We start from the raw sequence: 18,695 nt of genomic DNA on the forward strand, positions 1-18,695 counted from the left end.
AGTAGTAGCCTATATGTATTTATACAGGGTGTTTTAAAAAGATGTGTCCAATTTGAAATCACTACTGCTTTGAAATTGGATCTATCTTTTTGAAACACCCTGTATGATTAAAAATAATAGAGAAACAGGTGCAAATCTCTAAGACCCAAACTAGTATTTCTTTCCCTCTCTTTGGAAAGGAGATCTTTCCTTTTTTTCCCCCTTCCATGTTATCTGCTATTAATTCTGTGATTCTTGTCCTGCAAGAATGATGCTGGTGTCATACCTCACACATTAGCATGAGTACACCTGTAAAAGAGTAAAACACCCTTTTATTTCGGACGCTATGCAGTATCTTAAAAATAAATTTTCAAAAAATGTGGAATCTTCTTTACTTGCCTTATTACATCTGTAAAACATGGTAACATATTGCTGCAATTTTTCATAACAGCACAAATAAGCATTTATCATGATTATAACTTTATTGTGTCAGGAACTGTACAAACAAGAAAACCAACTCTTGCTCTACAGAGCTCACTGCTTTGTGAAAACTGTATATGCTGCATTTTTTATCTAGTAAAGGAAAGGACAGTAAAAAAGGCAAGATACATAAAACAACTGGACATCACAGCCCACCAGGTGCCAAAACACAATCAGATGCTTTATAGGAACCACAGCAGAATCAAGAGGGTTTGAAGAAAGCAAGTATGATGGCTTTGTGTTTCCCATGCACAGATCTACCCAGGTGGTGGAAAGCATAAAGGAAAGAATAGATAAACTTGAGTAATGTTAATAAGTGATAAAGCTATCAGTACTAAAGAAACACTGCAGATCAACAGGACAGTAAAACCAAGTGAAACAGAACTTTGACTTAACAGGTGTCCTGTGCTAACGCTCCTCATCGTGCCTCATCTTCCCTTTCTCCCCCCAAATCACTCAGAACAAAGTTCAAACTTCTGAACGCCACGCTTGTCCCTCTCCCAAAGTGGAAACTTCAGGAAGTGTTTAGAAAAGTCTCAATTAGATTAATTGTAATGAGGGCAGCTAGAGAGACAAGAAAGCTTATGCAAAAACAGTTGTAAAACAGTAACTGCAATATAAAGATAGTTAACACTTCCACCTTTATATGTGATGAAAAGAAGTGCACATCTGACAGCCAGAACAGTTCTTTTCACATTGCACAGTACTGCAGGGTACTGGAGCCTCTTGCCACAGCGATTCCCAGTAGTTAGAAAAGATAAGCACAATCTTTCACTGTAAGGAACTAGAAACAAGAGTGTTGTACAGTACTATGACTCCACAATTGCAAAATGAAGCAAACAAATCCTTTCTGTAGAGCTGAATAAGCATTCGACTTGACAGCCAGTTTAGGCAGCTGCAGTTCAGCAGAGTGCAGTGCTTTTGAGACAGCCACAGAGTACATAACAATAGTCAAAGAAGGCAGAACAAAGTTTGTTTCAAAACACTTAAGTATATCTTTTCCCCGCTGTCAAACTACTTCCTTGAGACACACAAATTACCACTGGAAAACTTGAAATGTGTTAAAGTAGACACACAGGTAATTTACTACATAGATTCTGGTTTTGACTTTTTTCAAGGTATTTGTTACAGAAATTAAAAAAACCACAATTATGTGTAGATGCCATAGTGCAGGATAACAGCTGTTTGTATGACCCTAAATGCACTTTCCATGCCTGCTTTCTATAGAGCCAGTAAGAAAAAAGTCTCACATTGTACAAGTCACAAAATCCCAAGTTTTATTACATCACAGTAGCTCTAAACATGCAAGAGAAGTCCTGCATCCTTCACTTTTATCCCACTCTTTTTTGTAACACAGAATGTGAAGTGCACCCTGCTTTCCTCCTCAACCATGTGCAGATACTCCCTCCCTGACCCTCTGTCCTCCACATACACATACTCCAGGGCCACAGAATGATCATTTCAATCGGAGCACTTTGCAAGAAATTGGAAATGTCTATAAAATTCATTATAGATTCATTGTGCTATGAACCTTCTTGTTTTAGATGCAAGTTCACAGCAATTCAAATGAGCAAATAGATTTCCAAGAAGTTAGATAATTGAAACAGGCACATTTACAGAGGTGTGAACTGGCCCACTCGCGTCTACCTAATGTTAACATCTTAATAAATAAGCCCTAGGGAGATGAATGACAAAAAAATAAGCTGCCTCCTTCCACAGAAACATGGTCACAGCTGGGGCTGTACCATCCCTTTCTGCTTCAATACAGCTGGTGTGAGGCTCCTGATTTCCAATAGCCCTGTTTGCAGGATTGCCCATGTGCCAGTCCCACCAATGGAGACAGGGAAGTGGGTTCACGCACAGACATATTCCCCAGCCCCTCCAGGTCCTGGGATGTTCACCAAGAAAACAGAGAGCGCCTCACACTGCGGTACACTGACAAATCTTACCAAGCCATGAGCCCTCCCATGGGGAAAGGCAGGTAGCCGTGTGAGCACACAGATGCTCTCTCCAGGACAGAGCTCCCATGACAAAAACAGAAATAGGAAGAGAAGCTTAAAGATAATGAGAGGAATTAAAACCTTCGAGAAGAGAATGTGACCTAACAGGTATTTCCAAAATCCTTATCGCTATTTACCCTGACATTCATATTTGTAATTACCTTCCTGTATGCTATCCCTAAATCTAGTATACCTTATCTCCACTTTTGCCTTGACAAAAGCTCTTCCACTGCCTCCTCTTCTCATTTATTCCTTTCTTGACCAAAAAACATTCTCACTACATATGTTTATGTGAGTCATTAACTTCCTTCCTGAAAACAGTTAACAACTTCTTTTTCCTGCAGTCTAGTTTACTAAAAAAATCTTATTAAATATATGAGATACTATACCAAAACGTGTTTCAAATCTTCCTCTGAGGAAATCCTTGCCAAGCATCATTCAGATAAACACCTTAACTGAAGGTCAAGTTACATAATCACTGCCTATCCCTTTGTCCATCCAGTTCAACCCCATACTCCGAAAGCCACTTCAGCTGTTTATCTTGTGCATATTTACTGTTATCTGGCCATCTGAATACCAACTTGAACCTGGTTTCACATGGATCACCCAGCATAAGAGCAGTTGTACACATCTGTACATTCCTCACAACTTCCAAATATTTCGGACTATGTCTACCACATTTGGCATAAGAGTAACAGTCCCAAAAATCCAGTTAATAGGAATTTCATTTAAAAAAAATACATTGTGTTCCAATATTAAGGCTTCATTGTACAATTTCTTGTTACTAAATGTAAGAGATTCCATATAGAATACAATAATCCTTGAGAAAAAATGCCCTACTGTCTGTTTCCAATAAGAGACAGGTGGTCTGAAGGAGCTCTCTAAGCAGCAGTTCATCACTAAACCTTTTAAAGCCACCTGCATCCAGTCACTTAAGAAACAATAGCCAAAACACACAATGGACCGTGTTTCTTATGAGCAGAAAAGGACTGGCATTTTGGGGATGAGAGAAATTAATTGGTAGTCACACCTGTACAAACAGACAAGGATAGGAGTTGGAGTTTTAAACAAAGCAGTACAGAAACACTGCTCTCAAAGTAGCTTATTTCCAGTTTCACAAGGGAAACTCAGCAACTGCATCTTTCCCAAAACAGTGCTGTTTGCATTTAAATGCTTTAGGACGACTCTTCACCCTCTATTTTCCCTCTGAGGGACAGACTAGTCTGCCTGCATGGAGGACTGAGACTTCTCCAAAGAGCAGTTCAGATCAGTAAGTCACACCCCTGTTGCCTCTCATCCCTGTATTAAGTCTGTCTTTTCCCACACTGATTCCACCTTGAGTTAGGGCAAACCAACACTCCCCACTTCACACTCCCACATAAAATCAGCATAGGGCCAGAAAGGTGCAGTAACAAACTCTATTCATGCACAACCATGGAACAGCTATTTATTTTCCATGCTTCAGCTTCTACCCTGCGAACAACAATATTTTACGGGAATACTGGCAGCATGAGGGGTTTTTAGTCTATCTTAATACTCAAACCTCAGATAATAAAAAGCTTTTAGGCAACTATACAAAAAATATTTTAGAAGAAAAATATTCACTGAAGGCTTGTTTCCAAGCATGTGACGTCGGTAAAGCACAGTATGTTTACACGTGAGTTAAGTTTATAATATTCTTTTGGTATAAGCCTGTTTTTAAGAAAAAAGCACAGTGCCAGCAAGTCACCACTTGATACCCAAGTGTTCTTCCACAAAGAGATGTTGTATATGAAATAACAGCCAACTAAGGAAATAAACTCAAACAGCAGCTATTTGTTGGGGCACTAAGATTCCACCAGTGTAAACAAAATGGTTTATTGAAGAAAGGGATGAGGAATGCTTTGGAAAAATAGCTATGTAAAAAAGATAGTAGTATTTTACGTTAATACTATTTACCAAACTCGATAGGCAGTTGTATTCTTTTGGACATAGCTTCTTTTCAATTTGCATGAAAAGCATTGTTACACTTGTGCATTGATGAAAGCAGATTACACCCCTTACAATTCCCTACTGGCAACTCTGCCTAATGAATAATAATAATATGCCACAGTTTAAGGGCACTGTTTTCACTGTGTGTTTGCTATTCAAAAAAAGGAACAGGATATCACTACAAGAGGTACAGTTCTGGGAAAGAAGTATAAAGGAAGTCTGGAATATTTCATGGTATCTGAGTTTTCCATTCCTCATCTTTTATTGATAGTATATACATACACCACTTTCTAAAATTAAGAAGTACTTCGAAGTTGATATAGATTGCAAAACTGAAGAGCAAGTCTTGTGATAAAGTACATACTATGAAGACAGAATAATTGCAAATTCTTACACTGTTTATACTTCACCACTGATTGTTATCCATTAACATTCCAAGACAACTTTTACATGGATTTGGTCATTACAAGTGTTGGGGCACCAAGACAATGTGATTTCTTAAGAGACTTGTGTATTCACTCTTGAAGTATTTTAGCTGGCTCAGTCCCTAGAAGGTAACTGTTAGCCTTGCTGCAGCTAAAAGTGATGGTACAGATGGCACTCCTGATGGCCTTTGTCCTCTCAGAGCAAAACAAACTGTAGAGGTTACCAATGCGGACCAACAATAACAGAAATAAATGGCCTACAATAATCCTGGATGGATAAAACTTTCAAATCTAGCTTTTTATAAAGATAACTTTGAGTTAATAAACATGTCACTGAAAATTACAAAGGTCTAAAGTTAATTTCATTGCTTATAATTATCAAAGTGCAGGTAATAATTTCACTACCTTTTTAAAAGCAGTTCATTCTGATTTGACTTTGATCTTACTGATGTCAGCAGTAAAATTTAAACTGATCACAACAAAGCACAGCAAAGTCAAGGCTGAGAGTGGATTAAAATTCCACACTCCCTCCCTTCCAAACAGGTATATACATATTCAAAGCAATCACAGGACTTAGTAGTACTTACAGAAAATCACACGCACATTGGAAAACCAAAGATTTACCTTGATTTTCTCAACTTCCACTGACACAGAATTATGGATGAAGTCAGTTGCTAACTTCACTAAGGAAGGGCTAATGCAGTGGTCAACAAAACAGGAGACAACCTTAAGCACAGAGTAAGTTACTCTTGGCTTAGGAAACAAAGTTGTAGATTAATGACAGAAGTTCTTAGCCTACCCTACACAAATATGCAAATTCTATATCTTCAGAAGTTTAACTGAAGACTATAGTACTTAGTTATTCTTTGTTTTTAAATAATCATGACCATGCTACAACAGGGGATGCTTCACTCTACACTGCTACAGAAAGGTTCTAAGGCTCAAATAGCTATGAGTTTCCTTTAAAAGAATGTAGCTTGAAGAGAAAAATGGGTAAATTAGGCTCCAACGCACTAATTCAGCTGTAAAATAAAGGGTAAAAAGTTACATACACAGGCAGACATTCCACTCTATTAAAAGCCAACCTGCCAACAGAATTCAGCACTTGCTCCTACACCCTTTTTAAAGGGAGACACTGAATTTTAAAATAGCAAAAGATGCGACATAGCATGGTGACAAGTACAAGATCAATGTCAGACATAATGCCTACATGTTCGAATTTCTATTTCTCTGCTTTTATATAACAACGTATATCGCTCATTTAAGCGCACGTCCTTCTAGTTTTAAGAGCAGATTTCCAGATGTAGGGAGAAAAGTAAACCCAGAACAATAGAACTCCATAAACTACAAGACAAACTCTGATTGCGTGTCTAAATAAATTGAAATATCTTCAGACACTTCAAAAATACATCAAAGTACATGGTATTTCAGCACAGGCATGAAGGAGTTACTTAATCTGATGCCATGATCCTTACTTTAGTAGCAATAACTTATAAACTATGTTCAATGACTCACAACTTTAAAGCTAGTTCAGACCTCCCCATGTTTTACTTGACTAACACACATGTGCATGGGAAACTGCATGCTTATTTCAACTGAGGTGCTTTGAAGACTTCATTGGCTCCCAAATGTGCAGTACGTCAGCAAGCAGGATCTCAGACTAAAAATTTAAATGCAGCTTTAGTTTGATCATTAATCATTTCTGAAACCTATTGCATTTTATGTCAAATTCCTTCATGTCCAATGCTCTAAATGGCTATCTAGAATTCAGATCCACCTCCTTTGTAAAGCCACAAACTAAGGACAGTTCCGGAAAAATGGCAAAACATTCAAATGTAGGCTTACTCACTCAATTCCCACATACATCTGCCTGGCCTCCATGCTTTTAATTAACATTTTAGACAGATGCACATCTGAATATTTCATGATACTCATTCCAAAAAGTCGCTGTCAAGTATTACTAGATCTTTCTGTTAAGAGTGCAGACGGGGGTGTCTCTCAACTCCCCAGCCATGAACTTAACTTTTCAGTTTGGGCAGATGTGACTTGCAAGGGAGTCATCCCTGGGAGATGTCATGGCACAGAACAGTTTGCAGCGCTGCTGCTTGTCCTCATCTGCACTTTTAGAACACAGGATCTCTTATTCCAGGAAAACTCCTCCTGGACCCCAAAGGCACCACCTGCAAGCTCTGTGGTTCCAACAGACAGTGGGGAAAGCAGATTGTATTCCTCACTACGGCAAGAGGGTAAAGGTGTAGTCCTTTTCCCAGTCTTATTCATCTACAGTGCAAAGGTGAAAGGGCTGTACAGGCAGTACTGCCACAGATTTCCACAGTGGATGAAGAAAAACAGAGAGCTGCTATTGTGAACTTAACAAGAGAGCAGTAACATTATCACTTGGCTTTGGTATATTGGATTGCCATTTACATTAGAACTGTGATACCACTGAAGCTTTGTTAGGGCATGCACAGACAACAGACACAAGAGATAATTTGAAATGAGGGACTGGAGTGAGACAAGCTAAACAACACCTAGGCAACAGGCACTGGAAACAGTGTTAGCTGGATCAGCAGCAACACTGAGGTCAGTAGTAACTGGAATCTAGAACCACACAACTCCCAGGCACATCCAGCACTAAAGCTGCTAATAGCGCAAAATTGCCTAATGCCAGTATCAGCCAGAAAGAGGAACACGCAGCAGGGTCACAAAAAAGGATGTTTCAAAATGTTGACAAAAGCCATATGCTGAGTTACAAAATGCTAAAAAAATCTCTCTTTGTTCATCCACTTATTTTCTAAAGCACGGGTAAAATGCATTCATCCATAGCATCCCCCTGCCTGAGAGTATACACACGATTCCTGGGCTCCTCCTGCACCCAAACCCCTTTTCTTGCTTGCTGGTAACTCCTATGAGTAACCTCTCAGACTGATTAGATGCTCGCTCAGCCACCATAACACCCAGTCAGATAAAAGGGCTGGTTCCCTTCTTCCCTTCCACTTGCACAGCCCTGACACAACAGCTTTTCTCCCAGACCACTTGGTTTTTTCCTCTTCCACACAGAAGAACGGTTCTGCAACCTTTAGCCATGAACGTACCTTCCCAAGACTTCCCTATCCTTCCCTCCTCTGCCACCCCAGCTCTCCTGTCTTCATGAATACCCCTCACCACAGACACAGGCTAAACTTCAGCCATGGAACTGGTTGCTCTTTCAGTACCTTTACATAGGAAACACAAACAACGGAAGGTGCTCTGATGAAGAAAGCCATTTCTACTAAAGACACAACTACTCAAATCCATCCCCGTCAGTACTTCCAGCTGCATGTCACTGTGATCAAGAGACAAGTGACTGATGATTTTATCATTCATTTTCCTAATTCACCAATAGGCTTCTCTTTCAAAATATTTAAACTGATGTTTGCATCATGGAAAAGAGAAATGTTCCGTTTCCTTACTTTTAAATAATTATCAACTTGGGGAAAAAAAATGAAATATGTACTCTCCCAAGTCCAGTTACAAATACTTCCATACGGTTTAAACATGCATTTTGAGTTAAATCCTTATGCACTTTTCTGAGCACTCCTTTAGAAGAGAGCAAATGGAAAAATGTAATTGCTCAGTAGTATGACGAGCAGATTGAAGTAAATACAAGAACATTATGAATAAAACAGCATGTTAATTAGGACTCTGGATTCATTCTTTGGAAAGGACTCCATTTAGCTCTACATCCAGGAAAAAAGAAGGGGAGGGTTAAAACCTCCACTTAATGATAATAGGAACACTTATATACATGGGTTCGTTTACTGCAGGTGACCTATTCATTACTTTAGTCCCAGTTACTGCAATATTCCTAATTGAAGCTTTTACTTTCTTTTACTTGAGATACTCAAAAGACAATTTCATAGAAGGAAAACACCCTATTGGGGTATACTAATTCATTGGATTGTAATACACTTCGTAAAGTGCAGAAAAAAGGTGCTAACCAAAGTCTCATGAAAATTAATATATAGCTAAAATCTATAATGTAGATAATTGTAAGCGCATGCATTCCCTCTACCAGCCACATCAACAAGATGTCCATCTTCTGCCCTAAAGTGCTCACCTTCAGTTACTAAGAAATTCTTTCTAAAAAAATAGTTATTTAAATTATTAAGATCACTAAATTTTTAATAGACATCATTCACTAGAACAAACTTATTACTAGTACTACTGGATAAATTAGAGGAAAGCAAAAATCCTATGTTTTTTTCATGAAAGAACTATTCTCACAATCTGTGCTTTCAGAGAGACCTATCTACATCTCCCAACAGCTTCACACAAAGCTGGAGAAGTAAAACCAAGTTACAGAAGCCTCTACCAGAGTAATTTTTTCCTAAATTTTTAACACAAACAACTTCATTATAGACTTCCACCACACGTCAAAGTGTGTGCACACTGCTTGTTAGAGGATCATTCTACTGTTTTCCGGCTGCAACTGACTTTAAAAGTCTGCTCTGATTACCCAGAGTCAGTGCCAGGGGCTTCCACTTAGCAGAGGAAACATGTCGGAGGTAATGGGAAGGGTAGCCATGAATTACAGACACAAAATCAGACAGGTGAAAACATGCAGTTCACATCCTAATACGTAGTTCAAGTGTACTTTCCACTTCCAGAGAAACACAACTAGTTCACTTTCATTGCTTTGTGGAAAGTTTATAGTTCACTAAGAGTGAAAAGGTTCCGTTTTCTTGCATGCTAAAAAATTCTGCAACCCACCAAAGGTATCTGGGAAAGTACCGACAAGTCATGAGATGCTTAAATGAAAAGTGAGACCGTCTTGTGACAGCTCCAGCTACTAAATCAAATGTTTTTGTGGGATTTTTCTTTTTTCCCTTCAAAATATGCTCCCCTTGTAAGCTTGCTTTCATTTTGGGGAGCTCTCATTCTTGCTTGCTAACTTACTTTTGATCCAGTAACAAACAAGTCAGAGGGGTGGAAAAAGATTGACAACTGCTTTTTTTTTTTCCTGACTAGTTCCAGAAAGTTGTTCCTTGCAAAAAAAGATGAGAAAGTTATACAGGAATTACCTCAAAACCTAAAATTCAGTGTCAAATAGAATAGCAAGAAAAAAAAAAATCTAGCAGATAGCTATTAAATATGCTTGTCTTGCTAAAAAGACATCATCGACACGATAACAATATAGCAAAAGTTACAGTATATCCAAATTTAAAGCATCTGTTCAGAGAAACAAGTTGGAACTACAATTTAGAATAGTGCTTTTGAAAGTATTCACATTGATCTGTCAATTATGCTAAATTTAATAGTTTAAACTTAGAAACTGACAAGAATCAATACTATATATTTCAATTCAACTGTATAACTTCATGTAATAAAGCACTAGTAAACTAACAACTGCAGCAAAAAAAAAAAAATTAAGTATAGAAAACAAAAAATGTAGTCAGAACAATATAATTCTCCAGAGTACGGTATCGTATAGCCTGCTATAAACCACTTGGAGCATTTATCTCTACCGAGGGGATAAACACAGGAACTCTGATCTACAGCCAACCTCCACAGTATTGAGTGCATCGGTACCCTGTGTTCTCTTACAACCACGTAAACCAAGCAGGTTGAATCTTGCTGACTGACACCTCAGCAATGATCGGTTCTGCAAAATGTTACAGCTAGTAATTCTGAAACACATACAAGCCAAAAAAATCACAGGTTGTTGACAAATCACACTCTCTCAATTAATGCCTAGCTAGATATCTCAGCTGTTCTGGTGTTTAACATTATCATTAACTATCTGGGACAATATAAATGGAACACTAAAATTGGAAAATGCGGAGACATCTACGAAAGCAAAACCACACTATTTATACTGTACAAACAGTATTCATTAATTTAAAAAAATTACGGAAATTAATGAGTTATACTTAACAAGTATGAAAATAATGTCTACAGCTTGGGAAACTGAAGTGTATGGTAAAAGATAAATGATGTGTGGAGGTAGGTACCTAACATATCAAAGATACTAAGTTTAAAATACGAGATTGGGTAACGAACCACAAGACTGACCATAGTTGCAAGCTTTAGCCTGGATAAATACAAAACAATATGTTTAGGGCTTAGCTGAAAATAATACCCATACAGTTTACATCTATTTGATGCTAACATAGGACTAAAGCAAAGGAGTCAAACAGATTCAGCTGTAGGGCCCTTCCAACATTAACCCAGCAGAGCTCTTCCTCTCCTAGCAATGACAGAAACAGTCAGAAAAGCCACACTAATTATCCGCATTCCTCTGATGACAGGAATGGAGTCAGGTGGCTTCTGTCCTGATTTCGGCTACAGGTACCTCTCTGCTCTTTCTCTGGCTGACAATGTTCTCATTTAGTGCATAATACTAACCACACCAACTACCTTAGATGTAATTTTCAAACTCTTTTTGCTACAAGGTTGTCTAAGATGTGGGTTTTTACTTCTCCCCTCAAATGAACACTGCTTTAAATATTGTCCATGTGACCTCAGAGATGCTTTGGCTACAGACCTAACTGTGGCTCTGCACAGCCAGCTGAATATGGATGTACTTGCACAACTTGACGTATGATCAACTTATTAGACAATATAAATTCCTATGGCATTAAAATTAGGACACTTTCACTTCAAGGACTACAAAACCATTCTAGTAAATTGAATGCAGCAGTTTTGCCAATAATGTGATTTACAGCTTAGCAAAATGTAACTGTTCAGTATATCACAAAAGTATCACTAAACAGTGACGTTCAAGAGTTTAAGGTACAATTATTTTTTAAGCCAAGCCATTCCTTTAAGACAGTCTGTTCCGGCTTTATAGTTCAACTTCTCTAGAAAATTAAATAAACTGGCTGGCAGGCTTTATTTGCTTACATGATTCAGGCTATTCTTTCAAACAAGGTGAACAAACCTGAAGAATTATTTATTCTTCCTCACACCATCATTAGCAAATTGATCTATAAGTAAAATTTGGGTCTTGACCAGTGAACTCTTATTATAATTTCACCTGCCTTATCTTAAAACCAATTGAAGAATTACTCATATATAGAGTCTCATTGTAATATCAAGCAACATTTGTACCACAGAAACCTGGAATGGCTCTAACCTAAAACTAAATGGTTTAAAGCTCGTATAAGGATAATATGTCTTTCTTTATTGGGCCAGAATAATGTCAATAGCATTGCAGTCTCAGCAGTAACATACAATATTGTTTCAACTAAAATTTTCGGCAATAATAATTTTCTGACCTCTGCTAATGTTTCTCAATCATTGGTGCTTCAAGAAGTACTCGCTAATGCCAAACTCATCCTGGAGATAAATAGAATCTTTACCTGCCCCTACCTTCTACCTTTGGATTGTTTTAGGCTTGCTGTCCCACTACTGTAATTGTTTTTATGTGATACTCATTACATCTGGTGAAGCCAGAAGCAGGGAAATTTACCTACCGTACTACTGCACTGACTACTACCAACTGTACAGAACACAGTTCCCTGTAGCCCTCTGTTCAATGGGACAAATTCAAAGTAATATATCGGGGTGACAAGTATAGTTAAGACTATAAAACATTCAACTTTCCAGAAATCTGAAGCAGCCAAGTACCTACGCTTCCAGACTCTGTTCCAAAGGAAAGCATGTCCTAGCTTTTGCACTGTGCCACCTCAGAGACCCTTTCATAACTCAGCCTCTGCTCTAGAACACTAATCCCTCCCAACTGGTCCTGAAAATGCAGCATCACGACATCATCCTGCTAGGCATTAAATAAAAATCAAACAAAATAGTAACATTAGGAATTAAATTCTCTGTTCTAAGCTTGTGTTCTAAGAAGAAAACGAACAAGATTAATTTGATTTCCAGTCGATCAATCATCAAACTGGTTTGAAAAACATTGCCCTGAAGGGCAGGGGCAATTTCTCAAATGAAATTTTTCCCCTAAAGAAACCACTTTGCACAACATACAGTTCTGTTTTGAACTCAGATAACTGTTAGGGCCTTTGAGTTATGTAGAAATATCTTCATATTTGTCCCAGTAAAAGCCATGCCAGGATTATACAGAGCCCATACAGTCAATTATTTCTTAGATATAAGACTCTCAAGCCAACAGGAAGGCCAGACACATTAAAAACAAATATCATTGCCCAACACCCCACCAAGCTACAATTCTTGTTAGCTGCTATTCCAATATTTCACTCATCAGTATTCCTCCTTCTCAAATTTTTATAATTATAGTCATCATCAGAAGGATGATGGAAGAAAGGTTTTAAAAATTCACTAACTACAGGGAAACAGAGAAACATTCTCTGGAGAACTCAATGCCCACATATCAACCTTGCTGAATTTAGTATTTTAATTAGTGGAAAATTCTAGATATTATAGCTGTGGAAACTGCACCAGCAAAGGCAACCCAAGAGATGCACTACTGCTTTTCCAAACATGCATTTACCTAGAGTACCACCTACAGTATTCAAAGCCTTAACAGGCAGTAACATAATGATATCTACAAGGCTCTGCTGAGGATCACCACCACAGTCCAGAGCTCTGCTGTCAGCAGTGCCTTCATCAAAATCATGCTGATATTAGTTTAGTTTGGAAGAGTTAAAAGCAGTTGTACAGGAAGGTAAAATGCTTTAATAGGGAATAGTTCCCACTCCCACTTCCTTCTCCCAAAAGAAACAAACAGGGGAAACCAAAATGACAGCTCGAGATCGGGCTACACTACACAGCAAATGTTTGCTTTCACTTTGGATGCTCTAGCATTCCTTTCCTTTGAGAAGTGAAACTGGTCTGAACTTCAGATATTTGTAACAAAAACTGTCAGGAGAAACTAATCCCTCACGAGGATGAGGCAGCACACTGATCCATATAAGCAGCAGCTTCTTCTTCCTGGCAGAGGTGATGGCAAAGGTTCCCCATCAAGGCAAAAGAAACTTACGGAGCCTTTGTTCTTGGTTGAAATTTGGAAAGCCTTGATTAAGGCCTAAGGAAAATGTTATTCAGCAAGAATTTTATTTTGTTGTTTTTTCTCTAACTGAAGATTGTGCTTGTGGCTTCAATTTTTATAGTGGAAATGCTGACAACACTGCCTAAGTATCTATATACTGAAGTCAGGCTGATGAGGCATATCACGACAACTATAATTTTTGCTTTTTACTTCAATTCTGTCATAATAAACAAATACAGAGTTTGTTAAAAGCCCTTGCACAGAAGTTTAATTTCTCAAGTATACAAACATAAGGACAGCTTAATTATCCAGACTTGAGATTTTCCCTACCAGTTCCTGCTCTACCATAAGCCAACTCCTTTCCAGTTATGTTTTTACTTTAGCTTTTGACATATCAAATTTTTAAAAGCCTACTAGATATTAAAACTGTTTTCCTTAACTTCGTGTGTATTTAAAAGACCAGTTGCTATCTCGCTTGGTTCATGCAAGTAGGCCCCCTCAAAAACTAACTTATACCAGTATAACTATTCAGTTACAGGTACTGATGTAGCTGTAGTTCTTTTTGAAGCAGCCTACCTTCTACTCATGTAAGTATGAAATGTTCTTACAAATTTCATGGTACCTCTACACTTCAGGAGTTCACACTGATCTCCGCAGCACAGGCGGCTGGACAAAGCCCTCTGCACAAACACAAAATATTTCATATACTGAATCATGTGTTTAAAGCAAAGGCACCTACTTAAGAAAGTGCTAAATCCGGGCCCCTGTTGCTGTCCTCTGCGCAAGGCTCCGTGCCAAAGGCTGCTTCCCACGGCGGGGGCCCACAGACACAACCTACGCTGAAGTTCACACAACAAACGCAACTCTGTGAGCGTTTTAATTTATCGTGTATTACTGGGCCACTTACATACTGTAAAAGGCAACATAAGTACATTGCCTAACACATTTACGCAAGTATTTTTCATTAGCAGCTCTGTTTAAAGACAGGTTTATAGCCATAAATGAAATGCCACTCAGGTATGAACTGAAAACAGGCTGAGCAGAAGCAAAGGTCCCTGGAAGGGCTTCAAGGCCTGCGCTGATGTGTGACAAACTCAGCACACAGGGTCCGAACCCCCGCAGCCCCTCCGAGGGGCTCGTCCTGTCCCACACACCAGCCCGACCGGACGCGGAACATCTCCCAGGCATCCCCATCATGCACAGACTGCGATTATTGGTGACTCAGAGGATTCGGGGTTGGCTTGTTTGCGCGGCCGCACGCCAACTCCGGAGTTCCCGGCAACGTACATCTGCGAGGGAGAAAGCAGAGGGCAGCTGGGCCAGATCCCAGCCTCCGTTTTAAGGGCTTCCCAGAGGAGATTTCCGCCCACCCCCACAGATGCGAAAAAACCCGGAGCGAGTCCCGGAGCAGCCGAGTTCGGAGGGGAGGACGGGGCTGGGGAAGCACAGGGACACCAGCAGGGTCGCCGCCAGCAGGGTCGCCGCGGGGAAAGCGGCGGCGGTCCCGGGAGGCGCCACGGCCCGGGGCGGGCCGAGGGACCCCCCCGCCGGCCGGGCCGCCGCGCCGCTGGAGGCCGGCCGGGAGAAAGGCCGCTTTGTTCCCCCTCCCCCGCGGCGGGCGGCCGCCTCCCGGCCCGGCGGACGGGCGGCGTCACTGCCCCGGTACCTACCGCAGCAAGAGACAACGAGGAGCAGGAGCTGCGCAGACCTCCAAGCCGGGGAGCCTTCTGCGCTCCCCCAAGGGGCCATAACACCAGCCCGCAGGGCAGACGAGGAGCCGGACCTGCCCCCGACACGCAGCCGGAGCCGCCGCCGCAAGAAGGGCTGGCGGCGCCTCGCCCACCGGAGCAGCCGCCTCGGGGAGCGCTAGCGGCCCGCACACCCGCGCCTCATCCGCCCGCCCGCGGAGCCATGGGCCGCCGCCACCTCCGCCGGCCTCGGCCTCCCTCCACCTCTTGCCGCGCCGCTTCCTCCTCCCCGGCTGCGCTCCGCCGCGGCTGCGCACTGGCGGCCCGAGCGCATGGAGGCGCTCCCGGCAGCCGCGGGCCGGGCCGGGCGAGCGGGGCGGAGCAGCGGCCCCCAGACGGCGGGGGAGGGACCGGGCCGCCGCGCTCCGCCCTCCGCCGCCTCCCTCTCCTCTTCCTCCTCCGCCGGCGCCGCCAGGTTTCGGCCCGCCCTTGGCAGCGCTCCGCCCGGCCCGTCCCGAGAGCCGTGGCCGCCGTGCCCCTCAGCGGAGGCCGCGTCCCCAGGGGCGGGGACCCGTGGGGCGGCCTGTCCGCCCGGGACGCGCCTTTGTGTCGCTGACCCGTGGAGGCGACCTCCGAGGAGCAGGGTTCAGACGGGGGAGGGACGGAGGGCGGATCTGCCCGTCACTGCGGCGGCGGAGCAGCCGGATTCCCGGCTCACACGTGGAATAACCAAACGGGTGTTCGGGGTTCCTGGCTGGCTGTCCCGAGGAAAGCGCTGTGTGTGAAATCAAACCCAGTTTGTAAAGCACAGTGTCACGGCGGCAGCTGGCGTGTTTTTGGCCTCCAAATCTGCACTTCACCAGTGAGGCTGAAAAACTACCGTGGGAGCAAAAAGCATAACTGCTGTAGATGCATAGTATCCAAAATTAGGGACTCCATGGAAATTCCTTGCGACACTTTAAGTTCAATTACAATTGCCCGTCTTTCACCTTCTAATGACACCATTTTTCTGTTGCACACGCTTATCTGTCACACTCAATTGTTTAACCAAGTATCACAACCAAGTGGGATTCACAGCACAACTTCTATATTTAACTGGAATTTTGCAGTGCTGTTGCAGAATGGGAGAAGTGTTTATTGCCTCTGTTCTACTGCAGCAACTGAGCTGGAATCACAGAATCATTTAGGCTGGAAAAGACCCTTGAGATCCTTGAGTCCGCCACTAAACCATGTCCCTAAGTGCCACATCTACACATCTTTTAAACCCCTCCAGAGATGGTGACTCAGCCGCTTCCCTGGGCAGCCTGTTCCAATGCCTGACAACCCTCTCTGTGAATAAATTTTTCCTAGTATCTAATCTAAACCACTCCTGGCGCAACTTGAGGCCATTTCCTCTCATTTGTTCTCTTGATTTCTCCCACATTTATTTCCCCATCCCCATCTGTTTGCAACGGAAGAGAAGCATATTGGGGGGATGTCTTCTTTTTGGGAGAGAGGAGAGGTTTATTTAAGGGTGAATATCTGGATGAAGATGCAGAATTAATAATAGTCACCAAAGAAGGAAGGTAAACCAGACAAACATGAATGTGCTCCAACTATCTGAGTTGTCGTGCACGAGCACCCTGTACTAGAGATGGTATCATTGAGCTTAATAATTCTCAATGGATTAGTCTTCAGTAAATTTGTCCAGTCATAGTTTGAACCTCTAGGGGATGTGACTATTCACTTCTCAGAAGCCATGAGTACGCATACAGAATTAACACTTTAAGAGAGAAGAAAACACAGCCTTTGTTTATAGTTTTATACAAGTAAGTAAAGTATTCACAGCATCTTAGCCAAGAACCTTCTTGGTTTCTTTCTACTTGCAAGTCTAACCAACTTCTTCAGTTAAACCTCAGCTATCCTTTTTTCCACCCAGTGTATCCCATTCCTCTTTTTGTTTTTAATTATTAACAATGGGGCACTGTAAAGATGTTCATGAGTCTGGTCTGTAGCCACTGAGAGAAGCAATACTGCTTTTATGAACAGGCATCACACAGAATCTCTGACCACACAGGGACTTCTAACCCTCCCACAGTAATTATAGCTGTATGTGCTGCGTGCAAGTCCTTACTGGAGCCTGTTAAACTCTCTGCCATAGAGACAGGTCAACATTAAACAAATCAGCATATGATCCATAGCCTTCCTCCACTCCGCCCAAAGTTATTTATGTCTATCTAGTTCAACCCAGTTTCTACAACCCAGTTGTATGCTATCGAGAGGCAACATGATTCTCTTTCCATAGATTCTAGTTGCATAACAAAGAAGACAACAGTAATTATCTTTTCAGATTAAATGCTATTCCAAACAATGCAAATATCTCTTGCCAAAACTGCTTTCAGTCACTTGCACAAACAAGTGGCTATCCTTTACCATGTACCCAGGTTGATCGTTCATGGAAGCAGAGAGCAAAACATGAAGCCCTGCCATCATGTGCTTAATTTAAACATTGTTCTCAAAGATGGAGAGCGAAGGATGATACGCAAAAGAACCCTGCCTCAGCACTAAGTGAGCTTGGCAAGCAAAAGGTGAGATACTGAAGTAATGATCTAGAGAAAAAACCTCTGCAGGAGCAGTTTGCCTGCATATGAGATGAGCTGGATCTTGTAAGTCCAGGGAAGAGAATGTGTTAGCAGTTCAGATAAGACACTCAAGATGTCAAGCAACATCTTCCCATGTCATACCCTTAGCAAGTTCACCAAATCTGTGAACTTTAAAGTGTTTCAAAAGACTTCTTTCCTAGCAAAGTAGTTATCTGAGTAAAAAAGTCTTACTCCTTTTTTTTTTTTCTTTTTCTTTTCTTTTCTTTTCTTTTCTTTTCTTTTCTTTTCTTTTCTTTTCTTTTCTTTTCTTTTCTTTTCTCTTTTCTTCTCTTTTCTCTTTTCTCTTCTCTTCTCTTCTCTTCCTTTCTCTTCTTTTCTTTTCTTTTCTTTTCTCTTCCTTTCTCTTCCTTTCTCTTCCTTTCTCTTCCTTTCTCTTCCTTTCTTTTCTTTCTTTCTTTTCTTTCTTTCTTTTCTTTTCTTTTTTCCTGCTCCTTCTATTGGCCTCTGCTGAGAGCTGTCTGTCTTAATCTCTTTGATGTTTGGGGAGAAGAAGATTGTTCCTCCTATGCCTGAAAAGTACACAGTAAATTATAGATGTAACTTACCTATGACTGCATTTT

At 41.2% G+C, this 18,695-nt stretch overlaps 1 protein-coding gene across 1 annotated transcript in view; it reads right to left on the bottom strand.

Annotated features, from left to right (window-relative positions):
• LRP12 (LDL receptor related protein 12) overlaps positions 1–15,840 on the bottom strand; it is a 49,763-nt gene extending 33,923 nt beyond the window's left edge. The window contains exon 1 of the mRNA XM_065629512.1: positions 15,476–15,840. Within this exon, the coding sequence (XP_065485584.1) occupies positions 15,476–15,554 (79 nt within the window). The 5' untranslated portion in view covers positions 15,555–15,840. The remainder of the gene's footprint in view (positions 1–15,475) is intronic.
• Between the last annotated feature and the right edge of the window lie 2,855 nt (positions 15,841–18,695).

This window comes from Caloenas nicobarica, chromosome 2, assembly GCF_036013445.1.
Source record: "Caloenas nicobarica isolate bCalNic1 chromosome 2, bCalNic1.hap1, whole genome shotgun sequence".
NCBI lineage: Eukaryota > Metazoa > Chordata > Aves > Columbiformes > Columbidae > Caloenas > Caloenas nicobarica.